Here is a 27,463-nt window from a genome sequence, read left to right on the forward strand (position 1 = left end):
TTTTTTCATCGTCACTATTGTGTCATAAAGATCAAAGTGTAGATTGAGGTTGCAAATTGTATTGAAGTTAAAAGAGGAGGAGGTTATAAAGAAATGATTAGATACAGAGTGAGTTTCTTATATTGGAACTTTACTAATGATAAGGAAATGAAGACGAAAGATGAAAAGAGAAAACGAGAGAGAGAGAGAGAGAAGCAAAAAAAGAAGATGCTGAGAGCGAGAATCATCATCTTCATGGTGGTGATGATGATGATCAGAAATAGATATTGGGAAAATAATAGAAGAGCATGAAAAAGGGATGATTATGGTGATGGAAAAATCTGTTAAACTCAGAACTTTCTTTCCATTGGATTTCTAATTTGATTTATGTTCTTCTTCTTCTTGGTTGATTTCATACCCTGATTATATCTCAATCTCCAAACTCACATGAAACAATGGAACAGATAATTACTATTGTATAATGATTATAATCACTCCAAGCGGATAAGTTATCGTTTCAGATTCTGAATTTATTACACTTAATCTCTTTCTCTCTCTCTCTCTATTTTCCTCCCATTGGCATAAAATGTCAATGATTAAAATGTCCCAGTCGATAAACTCTGAATCTCGACAATTGAATCTACCAATATGCTCTAATTTCACTTGTTTCCGCATTTTGAGCTATTAATTTTATATTAACTGGAAATTTAAATTATCTCCATCTTGAAATATCAATTTAGTCTCAAGCATAGACCATAAAATTATTGGATATTAGAGTAAAAACTTTTGTCTAAGTAAATTGTTGATATAATAATTTCCTAACATGCTCATCTGATTTAACCTGTAATTCAATTGTTATTCATGATACCCTCTCAATCTTACATCTTACACATTGTCAGTGATGATAATGATGATAATAAGGTGGATAATAATGAATGATGAAGAAACTAAACAAAACAATAAAGCGATTCAGTGAATGAATATAAACACAAATACACCACTCAGGTTTAATTTACATGACAATAAGATGATGAGTAGGATGATAATCAATTCAAACTATTTTGCAAGAAACAAAAAAAAACCTCAACATGATAATCAACAAATCTGATTCCTCTGAAAATGACAGAGGAAAAGTTCATAGGAAACTTTTGTCAAATGTCAAAACTTTGACCAATGTCCAAAGAGATGAGCTACTCAAGTAACGAAAAATTTCATTCGAAATATTAATTCAATTGGATGAAAAGTTGTCACGATTTCGAAACCATTTCAATCATAACTTCCGATCACTTGAATGGTATTCTCTCAATTATGACCTGAGATTCTCCTATTTCCTTGTTCGAACTGAAATTAATGACTAATTGTTGTCTCTCTCTCTCTCTCTTTCAGGAGCACTTTTCACGGAAGATGAAAAAAATGGCCCCACTGAATTAGCCTTCAAGTACGGTGTTTATCGTGTCAATAAAGATCGTAATTTACTAACTAATACAACATTAATTTACGATATTCAATATGTCTCAAAAGATGACAGTTTTCATGCCTCGAAAAAGGGTAAGATTTCATGACGATAATACTTTAAATCCAATTCATGATGATGATTCTGAAAAAAAAATCTCCTTCTTCATCTGTCTAAATGAATATTCAATTGTTGCTGTTACCATATGATGTATTCAAATAACATAGACTTTTATATATCTTTCATCCAATGTCAGCATGATAACAAGATATTTAATTCATTATTATTCAGATGAATGAACTTACAAGACGATGGAAATGATTAAATGTTGAGGAAGTAAGGAAAAAATCTTCACATTCAGAAAATTCTGATTTTGAAATCAGGATGAGGATGAATTTTGTTACTTCAAATTTCTGGTTCACTTGATTTGATTAATTTAACAATTTATCATTGATTATTGATTTGCAATTATAATCATGCATCATGAGTCTAATGATGATGAATCAATCGCCACCATATTCATCTTGAAATTAGGTCAAGGTTGTCAATCATTTTGACTAAAGCATCATAATGAACTTTATTCAGTATAACAATGAATTAAAAAGATGAGACTTTTAGTTGAAATAATTATGATTAATCGTCGCCCAATTAACATGTAATGATGAATTCAAATCATGATAATATTGAGAGAGAATGGAAAAAAAGATAACAGCTAATGACATTATCATGTTTTTTCCCCTGTGAAACTGAGAGATGAGGAAAAAAAGTTCATGATGAGTCTCATTTATTAAGTGTAAAAACTTTTCCAGTCTTCAGAAAATGAAGATAAATATTACAACTAATCATTAAGCTTATCATTATCATGGTGATTATCATGATTCCTCTGAAACTCAACGGAAACAGAAGCAAAAACAAAGTAAACTAATCATAACAAACTAATGATTAGATTCAAATTGTTGCTCAAATTATCAACGTCGACAACAATTGTCACCATAATACTTTAATCTCCATAGGAAGAGGGAGAAAACGATTCATAGGAGAGAGAAAAAAATGTTGATGATGAAATAACATGAGAAAGAATTCAGTGAATTTGGAACTTTTCTCTGTCTCTCTCTTTTCTCAACCTTCCCCTGAATTAGAAGGTGGGAAATTTTTCCTCTCCTCGCCATTGTTAGCCTAATACACCCAAATAATATATTAGATCAATGAGCTTAAATAAGGTTTAAATGGTATAATCAGGAAGCTGTGAAACCAATTTACAATTACATTTATCACCCACCACCATGTTTCATGAGGGTTCAGTTGGTGAAAACAGGGAAAGTGTCACTTTGTCGGAATCATTTTTTCCTCCTTCATCTTTCTGTCTGAATATATTACATCAAAAAAGGATAAACATTATCATATTACTTATTCAGGGATGTGAATGAACAGAAAACCATGATAATCATGATAAGTTTTCAAATTTACTCAGATTGAAATTCACAATTTTTTCCCCTCTTTTATCATAATAATAAGAAACTTTATCTTTCTTATTAAGAGATTGAATTTTGTGTAGGAAATATTCAATTGTTTCAATTGTATGATGATGATGATGATCAATGTTACTATTATTGTTTACAGGCAATTCAATTTAAATCTGAATTCATGTTGATTTGAGGATGAAAATGGTGAAAAAAAAATCTCTGAGACTGAACTTTATTGTTTGTTTCATTTTCCAGAGTAAATATTTCATCTCTGAGGTTATGTATTATTTTTAATATTCAATCAATAATGATAACATTTTTTTTAACCCATAAAATTTTGTTTATACTATTTGTTTATTATATAAATGGTGATGATGATGATCATCATCATCATGAGGATGAAGTTGATGGTTGGAGTTATATGTAAGTTTTCAAGAATAATTCTGAATTGACTGAGCTCTGGGATTGTATTTTCTTGTGTGTGTCTCAGGATTTGGGTGAAGTGGAAGGTTGTAAGGTGATGATGATGTTGCAGTTACATGGGAAAAAGATATTATCTCTATGGTGGAGAAAATGATTCTTTGTTGATGAAGAGTAGGAGGAGAGGAAGAGATCTAAAGTTCTGATGGAAATTGGAATAACTCAGAATTTTTATCATTTTCTTTTATTTTTTTTCCTCTCTCATGTTATCCTTTCTTTTCTTTTCTTTTCTTATCATCATCATCATCTCATCATGCGTGGCTTTCTACAATTAATCTCATCCTTTTTGATAGATTCCGGTGTCTTCACAGCATCTTGAAAAATCTAGATGATCATGATCATCTTCATCTTCATGATAACTTTCACCTTTCCAACCAGTCAACGATTTCAGATCATTCAAGATGATTACTCTGAATATCTCTCATGGATTTAGTGAGATATTATTTTCTTTTTGTTTTTATCTTCCCTCTCTGACAAGTGAACACAAAACAATCTGAAAAGTTCATTCATCAAATTTGGATTCAAAGTTAATTCTGAAAATATTCAGAAATGTTTCATATTCATCATGTTATTATAATGGTTAGGTAAAAGTTAATATTCACTCAGTCAATCTTTCCCTGAACTCTTTAATTTCCGGTTTGAATTTTGTTCTCTTTTTTTTTGTTTTCTCTCCTCATCTGAAAATCATCATCATCATCATGAAATTTCCTGTTGTTAAACATTCATTGATGAATGAATCATGTTAATCTATTTCCTATCACTAGGTAATTAATTTGTTTCTGATCAATGATTGTTAAAGGAAAACAATTACAAAGAAATGAGACTTTTTCTGTTAATTGTAAATTCTAAACAGCAATAAACACTAATTACACCGAGATAATTTGTAGATTTAGATTAATGATAAATGATGATAAGATGATTAAAAGAGATGATTAATCGGAAAATTGTCGATCAATATTATATTAAATTGTTGATGATGTTTGAGTGAAAATCAATTGTTAATCCAATTGTGATTAATTGTAACACTTTATGAAAGCTCACTGATATTCAGAGTTAATTTTGATTGTATTCACAATTCTTGAGATGATTTCATGGTGGAATCATGGAATCTGATGGATTCCATGAACTGTATAAGAAACCAAGTAGATAAACAAAAGGTGACTATAAGCATTGTAACAAGATTCACCCAATTTAATCTTAAATGAGGCTTGTGCTCAGAACTTTTCAATGAAAATTCATGATTTAAAATGATAGTGAAGATAATGATGATAATAATGATGAAAGTCGTTTAGTCAACTAAGAAAAAGAAACCTTAAGATTTTCATCTTTATTCAGCATCTCCATGAGAGATCAGCATGATGATCATGATTCTCTCTCTCTCTCTCTCACTCCCTTTCAATCATCACTTTCATGAATCTTTTACATTCCAATTTTCTAGCCTCCGGCTTGGATACATACACCATGTATACACAAAAATCTAATACAACTGAATAAAATTCTGGAACTTTTCTCACTCCATTGATTCAAAGCAGGTCAAATGGCTTATGATGATGATGATGATAATGAAGATGAGTGGGTAGAGGTGATGATGATGATGGTGTTTTATGTTAACAATAAAAATAACAAAAGGGTGAAGTTAAATCTTACATGAAAATGAATGAGTTACCAATGCAAACATCAATAATCAACTGGATGATGTTCAGATCATTAAATCAAATGATATTACATTGTTAAAATGAATGATAAGTTTGATTCAGTTCATTTCAGTTCAGTTCATCATCATTATCTTTATTAAATCAATGGGAAAAAAATATCATCATCCATGATACTTGGTTTATCATCATTATCGGTATCATCATGAGTCTGATAAGTTTGCTCCACTTACCATCCAATGGATTTCTGTACGATTGCTAATTGCAATTGATTAATTGCGATTCAAATTGTATAAAGCTAATAATGATCATCATCATCATCATGAATGATATATATATTTTACTTATTATCTTATAATAATAATGATGATAAACTTTAAGCTAAACTTTTTTTTTGTTGTCACGAAAAACAAACTTACAAATCAGATCAATGTAACTTTATTAAGGACAATGATTTGTCTTTAATCATCATCATCCTTTAATCACAATGATTAAGTTTAATGATAAATCTAATTGAGCTTCTGTGGATTAAGTTGATGATATGTCAATCAACTCACATCAATCACCAAAATTAGATACATGATAAGAATGAAACTTTTTTCCCTGATCGATTGTCATCAAATTATATTGTTATGAATAAATTGACTGATTAATTATCTTGATTAAATAACAGCAAAAGATTAAAGGTAGAGAGTCTTAATCACTAACAGATAATGAACATCTGATTGTAACAATTAACCTTCATCATTTACTAATACAATTACTTGTACAAGGCTATTCAACTTCAGTTTACGCAGATTTTTAGTTATAAGTCAAGAATTTGAATTGAATTTTCGAGAAATGACCTCAATGACCTTGAAAATTTTTACACGAAGTCCTTCAATTCTGAAATGTATACGTACGAGGTTTGATCTTTTTAGGATAAATCGTTCTTGACTTATAACATAAAGTGTATAAGTTTGATTGAATTTGTTTTTTTCATTTCATTCACATGTTAACATGATTATCATCATCATTATTCAGATGATGATAATAAATAAATTATGTATGATTGAGATGCAGATGATGAGGATGATGATTATTGTGATAATATAAACAGTTCAGTAACAAGTGAATGTGTATATGGTTACATTACCTTTGGATGCTCATTATCAATGTTACATGTTAAAGGGTTATCCATGATTCCTGAGATTCAGCATCATTATTATTTCTCTCTATTCCCTGATTACAAAATGTTCACCCTTTCATGTTGATCATTATTATTATCCATTTCTCTCTCACTCTTGTTCTGTCTCTTTAAATTATCGACAAAATGTCTCTTCATGTCATCATCATCATCATCATCATGTAATATTATCAATTCAGGATATTGTGTATTTTCATGATGATCATTTCCAGTCTCTTCTTCATTGTAATGATGCTTTCTCAATCATCATCATCATCATCAAATGATTATCGTGAGACCATCCATGATTAATTAGTCTGAACAAAAAGTAAACTCCCAATCAACAGTAAAGAGTCATGAGAGAGTCAAAAAACAAGGTGGATGGGACATTTTTACTCCTTAGAGAGTCAATGCCTTTTGATGAGATTAGACTCATTTTTGAGTGTATTTGACTCTTATTTTGATTAGTTTTGACTCTTTACTAAAATTAATCAATAGAGAGTCAATAGTTATTCAAATAAATTGAGTTAAATTGACTCAAATATGAATTATTTTGACTCTTTTTTGACCGTTTTTGAACGGCCATGAATCAACATTGAGTCAATTTTTTGATTGATTAAGACGAAAGAAAATGAAATTAATGACTGAAGAATCAATATGTTTATTGATTCCTCAATCAAAGAATCTCTTGATTGTTTAATAAAATATAAACTTAAATCTTAGATTTTTGATTCAAAGAATCAGTTTTATTTTAAATTAATTTAATTAATTAATTTTGAAAAATGAAACTAAACTTCTTTGAATCAATAAAACGCAAACTTAAATCTTAGATTTTTGATTCAAAGAATCAGTTTTATTTTAAATTGATTTAATTAATTAATTTTGAAAAGTGAAATCAAACTTTTTTGAATCAAAATATTAAAGAATATGCATTCTTTGAAACAATTATCATCACAAGCAGGATTTGAATCTGATTCTGAATCTTCCTCGATTCCGTTTATTACTGAATCTTTTTCTTGAATCGAATTGGTCAATAATAATTCATCATCCATAAAATCAGATATCCGACTCCGATTGACTCCTTTTTCATCTTCAGCTTCCAATCTCCCAATTCTATTGAGCTCACAAAAATCGTTGAATCCATTCGTTTAGTTGTTGTCGCAGGTTCACCAACAAAATAATTCTTGATATGGTTACTTGTTCCAGGAATCAAATTATCAAGAATGTTTGTTCGTTCCTCACCTTGCTGAGAAACATTCGAGCTGATACCAGATTCATAGCCTTCAGTGGAAGAATTCAGAGTTGTTTTCGGAGTTGAAAACGAAAATGCTGAAAGAACAGCAGCACTGGAAGATTCATTAACTCTCGCTTTATGCCTTCGAGCTGCTCGTGAGCTTCTAGTTGAAGTGCGGGTTTGTGGTGAATAGATGAATTCCTCTTTATCTTGAACACTTGTATCTTCTTCAGCAGTTGTGCTCTCGATAATTGAATCCCAAGCAGCAGAATCTCTCCTAGCCGTAAACTTGGAACGTGAGTAGTACATTGCTTTGAAATAGTATCGGTCATTTTTTTCTCTTTGAATTCATCGTAGCTTTTAGCACCACAACAGCGAATAGTATGATCTAAGAAATAATAATAAATAACAAATAAAAATGTTAGTTGAATAGGAAAAATTCAATTTTCAAAATTCATTGATTCTTACCGAAAAGAGCTCTCAAGCGAATTTCTCCTAACCCAGAGATAACTTTTCCACCTGTTGGATCAGATAGAGGAAACTCATGATTCCAAATCGCAATCAATGAACGTCGTCCACCATTTCCTCTCAAAGTTACATCTTTAATCCAATGATTTGGAAAACAATATCTAATGATAGTTGTTAATACTACTCCAGATTCACGTTCATTTAGCCTCTCCGGTAAAGAGGAAATGGCTTTTCTGTATTTTCTTGTATAAACAGGAAAATACGGAATTATTCGTAAACCATTTGTAAATATTTCTTGATTTGTTGCGTTTCCTTTTCTGAATTCATCGATTTCCGATTCAAAGGATTTGAATAAATGCATGAAGCATTTCAGAATCGTTGAAATTTCACCAAAGAAAAAATGATTATCATCAGGAACTGGGTTAAGCGTGATAACCGGAGACAAACGATTGTGTCTATTACTTAAAGATTCAACCACTTCTTTAGTCGTCTTTGATTCGTAATTCACCGATGTAAAATCTTTACGGTAAAGATTGATTCTCTTTTGATGCTCATCCTTTTCCTGTTTTTCGGAACTTGTTGCACTATTTTCTTGTTCACTGAGATCTATGAAAGCAACGTTTTTCTTTGCTTTTGATATTTGTTCCAAGTAATGGACTCTGTGTAAAAAAGCATCAAAATCACCTTTAGTTGATACTTCTAATGCATTTTTGCTGATTTTGGTAAGCTTAATATCCTCTGATGCGAGCCACATGGTTATCTTTTTTGATAATCCAGGAAGATTGTAAACTTTAGCAGCGTTGAAAAAAATTTGTAGTTCTGATTCATTTCTTGTGAATCATCTAAAATAGAAAAGGAGAATCACAATTAGACATATACAAAAAGAACAGCTCATTTTCAACTTACCAGCAGTAGCAATTATGAGCCCTTGAATCATTTTTACACCCGAAACACTAATGTAAACCACGTTTTCCGTTGAAAATTCCAATAGCTTTAAATCTTTAGGAACTTTTTCCTTGGCAAGCTTGAAGCCTATTGGAATAGTAGATTCTCTTTTGAAGGAATCTCTCACTCTCAAAATAGCACAAACCAATTGTTGATTAGCCATTAGCCAAATTGTACCAATTAAGGTTGGTTGATTATAGATGAAAGATTTTTTTGACCGTGATTTAGATTTGAGGGAAAAATTAAAAACGTAACTTTTTCTTTTAAGATTCAAGTCCATAAAAACGAAAAAAAAACCACTAAGATCACTTCGTCTATTCACGAGAAATCTAAAAAACGTTGTTGAAGGTCAAAATAAAACTAAATTGTTTCAAATTACAATTTGAAGAGAAGAGTTGTAATGAGATTAAAACCTTATCTTCAACTGATTAGATAGAATTTGAATCTTCGCTCTTTTAAAGAACGCGTGTTGTTACCATGACAACGGAGAATAGAAAACCACATGTTCTTTTTAGAAAAAAATTTGTTCTTTTTTAAATATTTATCTTTTTTAATTAATTAAATGTTTAATTAAAAATTTTCGCTAATCTTTTTCTTAAATTTGAATCTTTGCTATCTTGTGAAAGTTTTTTTCCAATGAATCGATCAACACGAACAATTAACCGTAGAAAAAGAAAAGATTTCTTGAAATTTTCTACTGGTTATATTGACCAGTTACCTGAAGTTGGCTCAGGAAGTGATGATTGTGTTTCGGAAACACTTTCTGATAATGTGAGTGTTAGGGAATCATTCACTAGTGAACTTAGTGAATCAACTAATTCGGATGAATTATTCGATGAGAACTCTGTTTGTGACTCAACCCAAAAAGATCCATCATTTGAAGAGTATTCAGAAGCTGTACTAATGGCAATTCTTAGTCATGGTGGTTTGAGTCTCTCTTCGGGAGAGATTGTCTCGAATCTCATCAATAATTTTAATAAAAGGTTTTCACCGAATCCTTTAACTTTACCAAGTGTAAGGTATTTCTGGAAAAAGAAAGCCGATGAAAATTTGGTAGATGTTTACATCATTTGTGACAAAGGACATTCTCATGGTCCTTTTCAAGGTGAACCAAGGACATTCGGTTTTTACACTTGTGATAAAGTGAGGATTCCAGCTATTTTGAAAAACAATCAATACTTCTTGAGTATAAGATTAGTTCAACAATTTGAAAGACATTTACCATTATTAAGGAAAGAAGATTGGTATACGAATGAATCACATTCTCAAGGAATCATCTATTCTATAAATTGTAGTGAATTGGCAGCAAAATTGAAAACTCGAATTTTGAACCTGATTCCGTGCAAAAGTACACATTGACAATGCACGGCGATGAAGTCCAAGCTGGTAATTCTTCTTCAATCGTAATATTTCCAATCATTACGGAATCATTACATTTACGCATTTTGTGCGTAAATGTTTTTGTTTTTTTTGAATATTTTTTGAATAAAAATCATTCAAAAAAAAATTGAAAACAATTTGAGTCTAAAAAAGAGTCATCAGAGAGTCAAAATCTAATCATTTTGACTCTCTTAAAAAATGTGTGTTGATTGGGCTCATTCAAGATGGATGCTGTTGGTGTTTCTGTGTATGTGGAGCTACATGATATTTTCAGAGATTCACATGAGGAATCCACTCATTATTATCTTTATTCTGATTCTTTTCTATCTTTTGTTCATTTTCTGTTTCAACATTTTCTTATTCAGAATCATCGGAAATCTTCAACAGTTCTGACACCTTTATATCCTCTTTTTTCACCCATAGTTATTAACCTTGTTTTCTAAACAATAGAAACTCTCATCATCTTCATCATCATGAATACTTTGTCCTTTTTTGCTAAGATAAAATGTATATTCCAAATGCTAATCATGATACACGCTATTTGCTAATGAACAGAATCGACAGAATCTGTTGAGATTTTCTTTTGATTTTCCATGTTAACTTGTACATGTATTCCCTCCCCATAATCGTAACCACAACTAATTTAATCAAAACTAATCATCACTATTGATTATAAACCTTGATGGTAATAATAATTTATCCTTAGATGTAAATCCGTAGTCATTTGGATTACATATTATCTTGATGATTATTGTTTACAATGAAATGAATTGGTTTTCAGGATCTCAGTTTGTCTGTAGGAAATGATTTCAGTCCAATGAACTTTATCTGCAACAATTTGCCTTAAATCAATAAGATGATAATATTAATATTGTACTGAAAACCATAATCATAATCATTAGTATTCTTTATAAATTGTTTAGAAGGAGAAATTGTTGAAAAGGAATCATTCTCACCATGATGAAGACTCATAATTTTTATTCTCCATGAACATTCATCATCATTAGAATCATTTACTGAAAGTAGTTAGAGTTAATTGTTTCAGTCCAAATTCATGTACAAAGTTAATCTCGTTGCAATCTGATAGAAACAATTGAACCAAAGTTTCGTTTATCTCAACGGATGTCGAAAAAAAGTCCGACTTTTTCCTGGAATTCGAGCAAATCGCTAATAAAACTATTCGTTGTACCAAAGAGATTCAACTCTTTCATGGTATAACTGGTTTTCTACGTTGTAATTAGCGTTTAAAACTTTCCACGAAAAGGTTAACCTTCGACCTCTGGAGCAGAAATAATTATGAGATTTTCAGGAGAAATGACTTTGATTCAGAGATGAACATGGTAAAGAGAGAGACATAAACTTCGAGGTACATTTTCCTTTGAGATTCAGCTTTCTTTAAGTTGTTTAGGTTTTTCAATATTCACTCATCACCATGATTTCGAGATGAATTTCCAAATCAATTGATGATTAACATTCATCATCTGAATAGTCATCATGTTTATCCTTTAACAATGTTTGTTATTATCTGGGTTAATTTGATAGGTAAATGTTGATATTGACATTAGAGAGATTCTGAAGATGAGGATAAAGATGATAAGTTCTAGTTAGTTGAATGAGAAATCGATTGAGTAAGAAAAAAAAGCTGATTGATCAGATGAACAACAATACCTCATGATTACCATGGGAGTTGATAGAGAATGAGGATCATGAATGAACCTTTGAAAGTTTTGACTCGAAAATGATTATGCTAACAGGATTATCTATCTCATGTTGTTTTGCATCACCGTTCAATATCATCTCCAGAATCATCATGGTGACAATAATGTTATGTGATAAAACTTCAATCCTCCTTTAACTCTCACTTGGAAAAGTGTCTCAAGAGTTTTCTCTGTGTGTCAATGAATAAAAACTCAACAAGGAAACTTTTCCTTGCCGAATTTCATGGAGAAAATTTCATCAACTATTTTACTTTTCTCAACTTGCTCATCATCACCATCGTCATCATCATTATAATTATCATCATCTTGATAACATTTTCGTCTTTGGTGTAATATTTTGTGTTTCCTTGGTGAAAAAATTTTCTTCTTGCTCCCTTTACACTTTACTCAGTCAGACAAACAATATAATATTTATCCCAACGGAATTATCATGATTGTTATCATGGTAAGATACTCACAAGGGGTGGATGAAGATTGGAGTGAGTAAAAAAGTAAAGCAAGTGGGAGAGCTGTAGATATAAAATAAATATTAATAACAAAAGCATAATAAATAACAGTTGATGTGAACATGATAAAATCCTCCAAATGCAAACACAATAAATTTTAATTCAACTTTTAACTCACTTTGATCAAGAAATTCAAGAGATTGAACTTTTTCATGGGTGAAAAAATATTAAAAATAGAATAGAGTGAGTGAATGAGAGAGAGAGAGAAATGGGAGCAAAAATTAAACACCCTGAATATTTGATTTAAATGTGAAGATCCATATTATTACTGTACTGCCAATGATCATTCATTGTTTTTAATGTTTATCATGAAAATTCATTGACTGAATTCTGGATACAAATACTAAGTTCTGAGTAGAGTTTACAGATTAATATCTTTGGTATGAGAACTGGCTGCTTGGAGTGATTCGGTGAGGTGGTTAACGTATTTCTTTAGATATATTTATCATCATGTTATCCTCATCATCATCGTATTGATTATATTAATATCATATTTTATGCATTTAAAAGTATTCAGGAAATCCATTGAAGGATGTAAAACAGGAGTGGGTCATGTATGAAAAGGGGGAAATATGTTTATCTCAAAGGATTATGACTGCGGAAAATGTTTGTCACCCTGAATCAGTTATTATATTCAATCATGCATATGAATGTGCCACCCAATATATTGCAAATATCTGAGGGGTGACACGTTGGGTGGGTGATAATCAAAAGGTTTCAATGTATATTTATGAAAATATCTTAGTGAATACCCATACTCTCTCTCAACCTCAGGTATGTATATATAAATATACTTGATTACCTGGAAAATGAATGTTAAAAATGTTACCATGAATACCCTGATAATCAGGATTGCATTTCTTTCAAATATCACTGAATATTGATATATTATTATATTCTGATTGCTCTGCTGGTGAGAATTTGATTGAAATGAATCAAATGAAGAAAAGTTTAACTGGAATGGTAATTTCCAAACAAACAGATGAAAAAATGAATAGATATTGAAATTCTGGTTGAATGGTCGATTTCATGATAATCATAAATACAATGTCAGGAAATTGATAGACTAATATCAGTTAGAAATCACTAATCAGTATGATTAGACAATCAATCAGAATATAAATCAATTGACTAAAACGAGAGGATTTTGTTTCTGCCAAACTTATCCAATCAACTATCGTTCATGGTTTATTCAGTTGTGGGTTTCATGATATTGCTGAATATTAGAAAAAATTTCATGTTTACTTTACTCAATGTGTATTAATATGTTTACATATGATGATGTAAGTGAAACTGTTACATGGATTGTAAAACAACAACTATCATGGTAACATTTTTCTTACTCATCATGATCATCATGAAAATGATGACTCTGAACATGAATAAGATTGTTATTGTAACCACAATAATGGATTATGTTCAATAATCATGTTAGTCTTAATCATCACCCTGAACATTATTAAGGATTTTATTTTATTTTTTTCAGAGTAACATGAAGTTTGACATGATGGTGACAATTGTTTCATCGTGAAGCAAATGAGTCTAATGAAGTCAATACAATATCATTATGTGATTTCCTATGGGACATGATTAACTTCATGATGATATTCTGATGATAATGATCACAATGGAGAAAATTTCATCTGATTAAAAAAGGGAGAAAAAGTTCTGAGCATTTCTAAAGAAATTCAATCTCAGCCCAATGATTTTCCTCTTCCAAACTGATATCGATAATGTCGATTATTGTCCTACCCTGGAGGTATTATCATCTGATTTCAATGAAAATCTATTCATTGATATTCATTGGAAAAGGGTAACATGTAAATTTGCTCCATGTAATGAACATGAAAATTAAGAACTTTTTTCCAACCTTATTCTGTCAGATCACATTTTATATGTTCGATGTTGTTGTTTTTTTTTCAAAGAAAAAAGTTCTGATAATGATCATGTTAGATAATCAGTTTTTGTATCGTTTGAAAAAGTTTTCTTTGAAAATTCAGTCGAATTTTTTTAACAGAACTTTTCTCTTTTACTTTCCCTTGTAAAGGTAGATCGAAATTATTTTATTATATTTGCAAACATGATATCGCCTCCGGGGTCGAGTAGTGATGATAAAACACACGAAAGAGAAAAATATAATCTCAATAATTTCGACAAAAAGGAAATTTTTTCTACATTTGGAACTTTTTTTCTCATTCTCACTATTTCCTTTTCCGCTTTTCTTCTTCTTTTTTAGCATGAGTTTGAGGTTGAAGTAATTCTAACCTACATGATGAGGATCATGAGCTTCATTCTTTTGGAATTTATCAGGTGGGAAACTCACAGTTTCCATGTAATCGTTTCAATTTAGAGGATGAAGACGGGGTGGGTATTTCATCTTCCTCTTTATCTTCACCAAGGGAATGATTATCGAAGACTTTTTTCTTGGAGTAACAGAAAATTTGAGCCGATAAACTTTTCTCTATTAGATAAAGTTCTGAATTCATGGTGTGTCAAGATGATGAGAGATGAAAAAGAGATGATAAAATCATCAGAAAGATGAGGAAAAAGAAGTGAAGATAAAAAGAGTTTGTTAAGTCAAGGTGATCGATAGCTTTTCAATTTGACAAAGTGTTGAGTCAAATTAATTGTAAACAATAGTTAACCAATTTTAGATCATTAGAACTTTTTTCCAACTCCAAAAGTTTAATAAAGTTTTTCAAGTTTTCAATCTTCCAAATTTTGTTCATCTCTTTTTCTTAACCTAAAGCTAATTGGTGAATTTACTTCATGTGAATCCATCGATATCTTCATGTTATTCTGAAGTTGATATTTTCTTTCCTGATGAATATTTATCATTACATTTTCCAAGGTATATATTAGGTTGTCCAATCCAAGACGAACTGTTTTTAAACTGAGCGTGCGCATTAATTATAAGTTCAATTTTTGTTTGAGATACATCATTACGTAACTGATAGCTGCCTTTTTGATCGTCAATATTCAAAACTTCATAATCATCATGTCTCATAAAGAAAAATTAATTAATTCGATCACAAGTGACCATCAACGGTCTTTTATACTCTTTGGTGTTATTTCTGGTAAATCTAACACAATAATTCACCAAGAGTTGTGTAATCTGATTGGTACCAAAGCTATTTCGAAAAGCCAAGTGGCAAAATATGCCGCTGAGTTCAGGGCTGGCAACGTTGTCGACCAGAGGGGTCATGGAGGGTCCAGACTTGATGCTGAAGTTTTGTCCACAAGACTTGATGCTATCAAGGCGAAATTTGAGGAGTCGAGACATTGGTCCCTAAGGTCTCTATCGATGGTAACAAACATCCCAAGATCATCATTGGCGCTGCTCATAAGGGACACTTTAAAAATGAAAAAGATACTGGCTAAGTGGGTACCTTACAATTTATCGCCAGAACAAAAAGAATTGCGCGTCATGAAGTGCCAATTGAATGTCCGAGCATGGCAAAAGACCCCAACACTCCTCAAAAGGACCCTCACCATAGATGAGACATGGGTTTCCCTTTACATGGAGCCTGATCGCAATCAAGCGCGCTCTTACCAGTTTCCCGGTGAACATCCCGAACCTGTGACCACCCAATCGATACATGGCATCAAGAGAATGCTTATCATGGCAATGGATTCCAATGGAATCGCCTTTTATTCTCTGCTACCCGCAAGAACCACTGTAGATGGAAACGTTTACAGAAAGTTCTTGGAGGATCATATCCCTGATTGGCTGGGCAATAGAGCGAGTAGGTACCTCTGGCTGTTGCATGATAATGCCAGACCTCATAAATCACAGGTTGTTCAGCAGTATCTGAACGAAAAAGGGATCACCGTTTGGCATCACCCACCATATTCTCCTGACATAAGTCCATTAGACTTCAATTGCTTCGGTCAGTTAAAGAGAGAGCTAAAAGGAACCCAACATGGTGATTGGGAAACATTCGAAACCAATTTGAATGAAGCTGTGGCCAAACTAAATAGCGAAGGTCGAATGAAGGGCGTTTTAGCTTTACCTGACCGCTGGAAGCGCGTAATTGCAGCAGAAGGAAACTTTATTAGTAATTAACATTTTCACCAAATTTCATCAAAATCTTCAAAAAAATAACAAAGTTACAGCGCTTTTAAAACGGTTCGTCTTGCCCTGGACAACCTAATAAATACCATGTAATTCATGTTAATATGAAATTCTCAGGGATTAGTCTGATTCATGATAATATTATTTTTCTAAAATGAGTGCTAAACAAAAATTGTTCAGATTACAAGAGATTTGACTTGAAGATGAAGAAAAAAAGTTCTGACAAATTATGTTTCCATTTTTTCATCTTCTATCTTCATTTCCTTATCCTTTGATAATAATAACATGGAATTAGATTTAGTTATTGATATTCAATTACGAATCAATCATTTATTATATTTATCGTAATATAACTGTGAATACTATTATTATCATCATGTTTATGTTATGATGATCATTTGAAGGAAAATTTGATAAAGAATCAAGAGAAAAGTTCTGGAAAAAATGATGACTAAAACTCTGATAACAGATTTCAGGTTATATAAAATAAACAAATATCAAATATGAGTTGATGAAAATGTTACTAAAATGATTCAGATCATCTTGATGGTCATGATGATGATGATTATGTCTAGTTTGATGTGGAAGATTGAACAGAATAAAACTTCGGGTCATTATTATGATGAATGAGTTTCATGATGATTCTAATAAAAGAGTATCAAGAAAAATGGAAACCGGATGATGATGCTGATGGTTTATGAAGATGAAGCGAACAATTTGATCGGAAGTGTTTGGGTTATCCTGTTGAGTAACAATCTCGAAAGAAATTCAAAGACAGAATTCAGATGAGTCTCAACGTTCATGAGAGAAAAAAGTTTCTTTTCCTATCATCTTTTTCTCATTAGAATCACCTCACAGGTCTCTCTCTCTCTCTCTCTCTCTCTCTGAAATTCATCCCCCTGTCATTGGGATGATTCTGAATCAACCATCATGACACATTTTATCAAGGGAAAGATAATGTAAGTGTAACAGTTTATCTTCAGTTTGAATAAATTAAATGATGAAATTATTTCCAAATCAATGAATTAGCGTTAACCATGAAGCTTTCATTCTGATTCTCGGTGAAAATTGTTAAGCTAAATTGTTGCTTTTCTCAGACAAAATCTTGTTTCTCTCTAATTTTGTGTCGATTTATCAACTCAGACGATTGAAACGCAGAGTTTTTAATTTATGAGCAATTCTGTGAAACTAAACAATCGTCAGATAACAATAATAGTTTCAATTAAGAAATTATCAGCTTATTGACTGACCAATTGAATATCAGAATTACAAATCAGGGTGATAGTCATCTTGTTATCTCAGAATAAAATGATAGACTTAAAACTCATGTTCATCAATAGAAATGAATGGAAATTCATATGTGACAAGAAACTCAGAATTGGAAAAAAAAATCAAACCAATCCCAGAATTATTCTTATTATATATTCTGAATGTTACTATAAACTGTCCATCGAGATGTTTACCAGAATTTATGAATAAGAAAAATATTGAGAAATTGAGAAGAATGAAATGAAAAGAAAAGAAACTGAAAAATATGATATTCAGAATCACCATGGAAAAGTAAAAGCAAGTAACAATTTTGTTTTCCATTGGAACTTAAATAATATTTCAAGTATGGAAATGAGTGATTTTCACCATGAACCATGAAGAGTAAATAATATCCCTTACATCCCACACATACAAGCAATTTGAAATTGAGGATATTAACAGATAGATAAGGATGATATGATGATGATACCCTGTCTTCAAACAAGAAGATAATTCATATTCTCATGAGAATGAAACACAAGATGAATTCAATATGAGAGATAATATCATTATCAGTCTCATCGAATCCATGATAATAGCATTTGTATTCAATTATTTTACAAGGAAAATTGATAACCTTATATTTCTCATTGAAATTCTGTGATTTTTCAACTTTTTTTAAGATTAACTTTCTCTTAGGAGAGAAACAGAAATTAAAATAACAAGACAAAAACACTTATCTTCATCCAATTCACTCTTCCACCTCCATCATCATCATCATCATCATCACCATGTAATCATCATGATCGTTGTTTCAAATGTTCAACTCGAATGAAATAATTTGATAGTTAATTGAGTTTACGGAAGATTGATTGAACTTCTCAGGCTTGAATATGTATACATCTTTCATCCTCCATGATCATCAACTTCCTTTCTCAATCTTTTTCTAAAGATTCTGAAAGTTCTGATATATGATTTCACCTAAAATCCTTTTCACCCCGATTCTGATTATCGAATGATTTTCTTACACCAAGAATGTTAATTACCTTATTTTCCCCCAACAATTTCCATTCAATTACAATATTATGTTTATTTAATTTAGAAAAACTTTTTTCCTCTTTTCTGTTGTTCAACTTTGAGAGTAACAATTTTCCAACTAATCAACAATTTAGTATTCAATTGATGACTTGAATTTGATCAAACCATCACCATGAACATGATACAATTTGGAAACAAATAATTTAACAATCTGATTTTCTATTATATTATCATAACAATCAACGATCCTGGTGATTGTTATGTTAAATTTATTTCAATTTGCTTGATTATTTTTTGATACAATTTAGATAAATCCATTGTAATTTAATACATGTTTGTCTATTGTCACCATCAATCAACGGGTTAATTGTTATTGATTATCAAAGTCACTTCAATTGGTTATTATTTGTTCAATTATTTAACCATTTGGAGATTTAAATTCAGATCACATTTCACAAATTGGAACATTTTGATTCACGACAATTAACACTCCAATTGAATAATTGAAATGATCTTTTTCTCATTTTTCTTTCAAATTGTTCAGCATGTTATCAAGTAGGTTCCGGTGTAAGTGCCATTTTCGGCCCTCAAAACCCGCTCTTGGGTAATCATATACAATCCCTATGCGATGCCTTGGACATTCCTCACATGGAATCACGAGTTGACCTTGAACCTGAGATTAAGGAGATCTCAATTAATCTATATCCTAATCCAGTAATCACCGGTGATGCCTTACGTGATTTAGTTAAATATTTAAATTGGACCAAAATTGCCGTTATTTATGAGCAAGATTTGTGTAAGTCTCTTGATCCAATTTTCCCGATCATCTAATTGAGGAAACATTGATTTCCAATCCAATGATAAGATTATCTTATTATTAATATTATCAATGGATTTAATTGAATCTCCAATCAACTATCAATACATGAAACATGATAAATATTTCTCATTATCTTTAAGACTTTATATCAATTCAGAAACCAAATGATTACTTGGGATATTTTCATCCCCATTCTCATGGTAACTGATTAGCATCAACAGATTTCACTCAGAACAAGATGATGAGAATGATAAAAGATGATGATATAAACTTTTCTTTCATCATATAATACATATTGAATGATTATTATTACTTAATAGTAAAAATGATAACATTAGGATAACTTAATCATTTAGAATCAACATAATCATCTTGGTATGAGGAGAAAAAATTATCATCAAGATCATGTAATAATTTATCATCTAATTGAATAACTGTAGCAACGAATTGAAGGTTTTATTTTTAAGAAAATTTCTAATCAGATTGAGGATTTTTCTTGGTATCATCCATTTAGAATTCTGAGATTTGATCATCTAATAGATAATTATGATGAACATTCTGATTGGTTTATCTCATGAAACTGTGAATCTAATAATTTGATGAGTGATATTTTTTCATGATACCAACTAATTCAATGGATCCCATGTGCTTTTATTCATAAATGAGTGAGAAGCAAAAAAAAAAGTTGCAACCATTTATATTCACCATGAGATTTACCACCACATGAATGAGATAAAAGTTTTCCATTGAATTGAGATTAATAAACATCATCACCTATTGTTATCATGAAATATTTTCCTCTCTCATTCATTCATTCTTGGTGTTTGTGTAATATATTGATGAGAAAACTTTTTCACTAGAAAAACACCAAGCCAAATGGCCGCCGGGTATTTATTGAGTTTATACATCTTCTAGTGAATTAGTTTATACACCTTACCGGGGATTATCATGGAGAATCCAGAACTTTCAGAGATTTGGAAGAGGAAAAAAAAATGCTCAGAACAAAAGCTGAATAGCTTATCAACACCCACCGGTGTGTAAATTGAAAACCCTCCGAGCACTCGTGATATAAAACAATCGGTTAATTCAGTTGCTTATTTTTTTATCATTTCTATCAACAGGAATATCATTAATTCAAATTAATCTGCTGAGGAAAGTTTTCTCTAACTAATCATGATAATTGCTAATGAATTTACTGATCAATTACTTTAGATGAAATAATGAAATAATTTATCCATCAATTAGCCTGAGGGTAAATACTAACCACTCGTTGTTGTTGAAGACATTAGTTAATTAATTGTTAATGGAAACAATGAACACCGACAATAAGTTAATTAACAATTAACTAGTGAAGCCTTTTCTTTGTCAATATCCATGAAAAAAAAACAGCTAATTTCATTGTTAATTGTTATCTAATATTGTAGATGATTAAAACATCACAATTAAACACTTAACAATCAAAATGCTAGCAAGTTAATTAACCACACTAATGATGATGATTGATTTATTAAGGTAAATGAGTAACAATCAATTTGCTGATGTAATGATTAACTTTTTAAACATTTAAATTGCTCATTTGATTTTTTCATTTGTTTTTCAAAAATTTATGATAATATAAATATAATCAACTCTTTCAACCGATAATCATGTTGATTCAGTGATTATTATGATGATTTAACCAAATTAATTCAATTGAGTTGATTGTTATTTGAATTTGTTTTTCTCTTCCAAATTCTGATCAATCCTTTTAATTGTTGTGATTAATTCTGTTCCATAGCCTTGATTAAACTTCAACAATTGGTCAAAGCTCCAATGCCCAAAAGTGTCCAGTTCATTTTTCGGAAAACTGACCCTTCCGGATTCCGACAGATCTTGATGGACATTAGGACTCGTGGTATATACAGTGTGATAATAGATACAAAACCAGAGCATTTACATTTACTATTAAAAGCAGTAAGTAATTAACTCTTAATTGTTGCTAAAAGTTTCATTCAATTCATTGAAATCAACTCACCGATGATTTAATATTATTACTTTTACATTCATTTTTCACTGAAACTCAAACTGAATTGTGTCTGAATTATTTTGTATTTGTTTAAATATTAAAATCTAATCCATACCAAGTGGTCATCGCTATAAACTGGACATGTTACAAAATCTCATGTATTAATCTGATTTAAGTAACTGATAAAAATTATCTTCTTATCTGATTGTCCACTTGAAATCTATTGGCTATCTCAATGTCCACTCTCTCTCTCTCTGTTGAGTTTTTATTGTCATTGTTATTGCAATTTATTGGTCAATCTGTTGGTCATTTCTATTTGAGTATTCAATGAAAACAATTCCTGTTCCACTTCCCCTCTTCCATGGTAAGTTAATAGAAACAGTTAAAAACATTTACCTGTTCAAAAGTTTCAACTTGACAAACTGCTGGACAAAGGGAGGGGATGGTCAAGTTGAACAATAATTCCCTGCAAAAGAATCAGGGGAAAAGATTTTTTTTTCTTTCATTTCTTGGAATTTTTTTCCTGACAAAATATCAAAATCTGTTCAATCTCAATCTTCATCTTTTCTTCATCTTCGTCTTTCTTTCAACCTCAACTTGAAGGGATTTTTAAAGGTTGATGATAAAACAAACTCTTTCGTTGTTATCCATTGGTCAAGCAACTACAACATGTTGACCATACATGAAGTTGATTCCTTCCTGATCAAACCTCCGTTTCCTCTGACATTAGGGATGATAATAGAGATACGATAGAGTGAGTGAGAGAGAGAGAGTAGAAGGAGCGAAAAAACTTTACACTTAAGTCATCCTTTTATTTTCTTCTTTTCACTTCATGTCCATCTCATTTCTCTCTCTCTCTCTCCTGTCCACCCACAGTAGTAATCCCACCCTTTCATTCAATTCTATCCCTAACTTGGAATCTAAAATGTTCAACTTGTGTTCATCTTTTCTCCCTTTCCATGAAATGGATCACATTCCTTCCGGACCAAAAGATTCCAATTCACTTGTAGGTCAATGAAGAAAATAATTTTTTTTTCTCTCATCAAATCAAATAGAAACTCTGGAAAAAAGCATCATGATGATCACCTTTTCCATTAACCATTAACTCTGTTGATTGTCTTTCACAGTATCCGATTGAAATTATATCTGTATTTTTTTATCATCATCTCACCATCATGATAACTTATATTTATCATGGAATCAATTGAAATCATTGAGTAAAAAAAAGTAAAACTTTTTCCAATGTGAAATGAAAAACTCAATCAACAGGAAATCTTATTAATATCATTTGGAAACTCAGTTAATCTTCAATATTAATAACTTTTAAATTCATTTCTTACCATCCAAATTTTTACCATGAAACAAACAAAAATCGTTTCAATAGTTTCATAAATCAACAAAGTCTCAAGAATCAGCTAATTAGAACAGTTAATTAAGATCAACTTACAACTAATTCAACTTAATCATAGCTTTTAAACCATTAAAATCAAATTATAAGGCAAACAAGAATAGTGATTAACTTAATCTGATGTGAAACAAAAAGTGTAATCAGTTAATCATATTAAATCAGATAAACTTATGAATACGATGAATTGGATGAGTGAAATGTTTACTATCATGTGAACAAAATCACCATGAAAACTCAGGTTAATTTGGAAGAAATTTTTTTCTCTTTCCAGATTTTACAGATTCAAATGAACAACTACAAATATCATTATCATTTCACAACTTTTGATATTGAATCTCATGATTTAGAAGATTTTAGATATAACTTTGTTAACATGACTGCCTTTCGAATGGTTGATTCAGAGGATTCAAATGTGAAGGAAATTTTGAAAGACATGGAAAAATTTCACAACTATGGACCATCGACCAACAACAAGACCCATGTGATAAGAGTAAGTTGACCCAAAGATGACCAGTGGTCATTAAGAGTACAGTAGATAAAACTAATAATCGTTATAATCGTCTAGACTTTTTTGTTTGTTTGTTACCATTTTCATGATGATGACAATTTATCATCATAAACCTTTCTATCACTTTTTCATTATCATAATGATTCTCAGTTCTTGGAAGTTTACAAAAAAAAAATTATCTTAAAAACTGTTAGATTATCATAACCATCGTGATAACTTTCATCTAATCAATAATCGATATCGAAAATGTCGAAAACTCTGTTTCTAATCGGCTGTTAAATTAATCGACAATCTATTCTAATATTTATTTTCATTTCGCTTTTCTCTTCATGATAACTTCAGTTTCACCAGGGGAAAAGATGAACAGAAAAAGTTGTGAAAGTTTATCATCTATTCATCATCATCATTCATGTTTCATTTTTTAACCATCATCATGATGATAATGATAATTTTCCTGAATACGATTTGCATTGTATGGGAAGAAGAAGAAGAAGAAAAACATATATCATATTCATCTTCATTCTCAGCATTATCTTCATCATCTCAGCTGAAATTATTATTCTAAAATAGAGAGAGAGAGAGAAAGAGAAAATAATTTACATGGGAGAAAGTTCATCTTCCATCTGATCAGTATCATGGTGAAATTGGATATAAGTTTTTTGATAATCATTCTCACAATGAATATGTTCAGTTTATTATTGAATATCATCATCACCATGAAAAGATTTGTTTAAATATCATGTTATTAATGTGAATTGATTGATGGTTATAACAAAATTATGATGAAAAACCCATTGAAAAATTAATTACCAATTGAGATGAGGATCAAGTTGATTAAATTGTTATCATTTTATATTAAGTGTTTAAGTATTCAGGATAATTTAAAGAGTAAGAATCAATTCTACTAAGATGATTCAATTAACCGAATCTATTACAATAATAAGCCACTTGATAATCAATGATTTTACCATTTTCAGATTAATTAACTGGAGAGAGAAAAACAAATCTGTTATTGACAATTTAATCTAAATCATTAACATTGATTATCATGTTGTTTACTCGGTCAAGATTAGTTGGTCAATGGTCAGGGTGATCGATTCAATCATGATTAGAACTAATTTCAATTTTAATGAATGTGAACTTTATTGTTATTGTTTTTCACTCACTCTCTCTCTCTCTCTCTCTCTCTCTCTCTCTCTCTCTCTCTCTTACCTTCATATGCCCTCAGGCGGAATCAGCACTCATGTTTGATTCAGTGTATGCTTTTGCTCGAGGACTTCAAGCACTTGGTCGGGGAACCACCCTGAGGCCAAGTAATGTTTCCTGTAACGAGGAAAAGCCTTGGATTGATGGTAGTAGTCTTTTCAACTACGTCAACGCCGTAAGTATAATTCACCATCACCATTATCCACCCTGATCATCATTCTCATTATTATTGAGTAAATATTATCGTTGATAATTATGAACGAAACAATGAAAATCGTGATTCCAACAAAAAAAAACAAATGTCATCAATTATTTTCCCTCATCTCAATTGTGTGATATTAATAATACAAAGATTCATGGATGAATTACATGGGAGTTCATGATAGTAATTCATGTTTCGTTTTTTTTTATCATCACAATCAGTTAAATTACTTGTCAGTGTTAAAACTAAATCAACCAATGAGTTGAGAAAAGTAAATGATATAAAAGTGCTCTCGATTTTCATCAACATCTATTAACTTAACTGAGAAATTATCATTTAGGAATATCATCCAATTGAATTAGATACTAAATAACAGATTAGTATTAATTAGTAACAACTAATTAGGTGAAATAGTTTCAATATAATTAATGTTAATTATTGCTTTTCTCTGTTTCAAAGTTACTCAATTTAGATCAACTTTTGACACTTGAAAAGTAGATCATTGAATGGGACTAATTATTTGATCAAATTTGTCAACAATTTGTTTTCCATCATGAATATTAAGATGAAATTCAGTTTCATATATATGATATTATTTATATTCAGTTGGAATGAATTTCCTTACGAAATGTTGTTTACATGAAATCCTCTTTTTGTCAATAGTTAAGCTAATGGAATCGTTATCATCATGTTCATCACCATCACAGAATCAGAATCATATAGTATTGTGATAATCAAAAATTGATTAAAAATTAAACAATTAAATTAATCACAATTAACAATCAGCAATTAATTATTGATTGTTAATTGTGATAAAATTAATGATGATGATTAAGATGATCATGTTGATGATGAAGACCAGGTTGGGTGGTGGCTCATTCAGCCTCAACAACAACAACAGACAACAACGATCAACAATTGACCAGCAATTAATAGTAACAGTAACAGTAACAGTAACAGTAACAGTAACAGTAACAGTAACAGTAACAGTAACAGTAACAGTAACAGTAACAGTAACAGTAACAGTAACAGTAACAGTAACAGTAACAGTAACATCATCATCATCATCGTGTCATCATCATCTTCACCAAGGTATTGGTTTTTCTTTCTTTCTCTTCTATTTTCTCTCTCCTTCCTTCTTCCTTTCCTTGACTCAATTGTCGGGTAGTCCGACTTTGAGTTCATTCCTTCCTTAATTATTACTTGGTTAAAGTCGGTAGTCCGACTTTAACAAAGTTGTTCTATGACCTCCTCAGATAGTCGAAATGAGCTAGGTCAGGTAGTCTGACCTGACGAGGTTATGCCTTCTTTTCTTCTCTTCTTCTTTCTTCTCTTGGTAAATATTAGTTACTAAGGTAAATTGATTAAGTTGATTAATCGTGTAGAATGATTAATGTTTTGATGATCAGCGATCACTCGCTTCGATCAGCGGTGGGATACCGTTAATTGTTTTAGTGAAAAGTGACTATGAAATCTATTGAAATGTCAGCCGTTAATGTTCACACAGTGGATGCCGAAGAAGGTGAACCATCTAAAGAGAAAGAAAAATCTACAGTGAAACGATGTCTCGCAAAATGTTCGATATATCCATTTTCTGGTTCACTTAAAGATCGTGAAGACTTATACGAATGGATTGCCGAATTTGACAGAAAGTCAACAGTTGTTGGATGGGACGAATCCGACAAATTGGATAACATCGCTAATTACTTTACTGAACATGCAAAAAATTGGTATGAAAGTTATGCTGCTCCTGGACTTTCGACTACACCAGAGGATTGGACGAGTTTTCTTGAAATGTTTAAAGCAGCTTTTGGTCTTCCAAACTTTAGAAGTTATGTTCGTGATCAAGTAAGAAAATGTCGTCAATCTTATCATGAAAGTGCCTACGAATATCTGTTGAGAAAGGATAGACTCTGCAATAAAATTGAAATGCCTGTTGAAGATAAAATTCATGAAATTATCAATGGTCTTCATTCTGATTTAGCCCAAGTTGTTAGAAACTCAATGATCTCAACTTATGTTTTTGACATTCCCGAACTTGCTCGTATAATACAGTTAAGTGAAGCAAATCTACAAACAACTTCAACATTGAATATTTCTACTACAAGTGTACCAATGATATCCCTTGACCCTAATACAGAATTATTGAGAACTATCGTCGAGCGACTAGCTAAACTAGAAGAGAGAAATGGTGATACAAATCGAGATCGAACTTCAATGAAATGTCATTACTGTAAAAGATTTGGTCATGTCAAACAAGATTGTCGTCTTTATAAAAGAGACTTAGAAAATGATGATGTATATCCTTCGAGATCGAGTAGTCCGAATCGACGAGATAATAACTCAAATCATTTCAACAATCAACAAGCAAACGAAAGTGTAGCTTATCCACAACCTTCGACGAATCTTAGTAATTGTTGTGTAACTTTGAATGAGTCAACAGATAATACAGATTGGAGTTATGGTAATCTAATCAAAGCAACTGTCGTTATGAATAAGATTCCAATTGA

At 30.9% G+C, this 27,463-nt stretch overlaps 1 protein-coding gene across 1 annotated transcript in view; it reads left to right on the forward strand.

Annotated features, from left to right (window-relative positions):
• LOC128391894 (glutamate receptor ionotropic, kainate 2-like) overlaps window positions 1-27,463 on the forward strand; it is a 51,888-nt gene that overhangs the window by 14,844 nt on the left and 9,581 nt on the right. The window contains exons 2-6 of the mRNA XM_053351849.1: window positions 1,366-1,527; window positions 19,349-19,600; window positions 21,402-21,577; window positions 23,309-23,527; window positions 24,774-24,926. Of these exons, the coding sequence (XP_053207824.1) occupies window positions 1,366-1,527; window positions 19,349-19,600; window positions 21,402-21,577; window positions 23,309-23,527; window positions 24,774-24,926 (962 nt within the window). The remainder of the gene's footprint in view (window positions 1-1,365; window positions 1,528-19,348; window positions 19,601-21,401; window positions 21,578-23,308; window positions 23,528-24,773; window positions 24,927-27,463) is intronic.

The sequence above is a fragment of the Panonychus citri genome, unplaced genomic scaffold (assembly GCF_014898815.1).
Source record: "Panonychus citri isolate SS breed McGregor unplaced genomic scaffold, ASM1489881v1 Contig00135, whole genome shotgun sequence".
Classification (NCBI taxonomy): domain Eukaryota; kingdom Metazoa; phylum Arthropoda; class Arachnida; order Trombidiformes; family Tetranychidae; genus Panonychus; species Panonychus citri.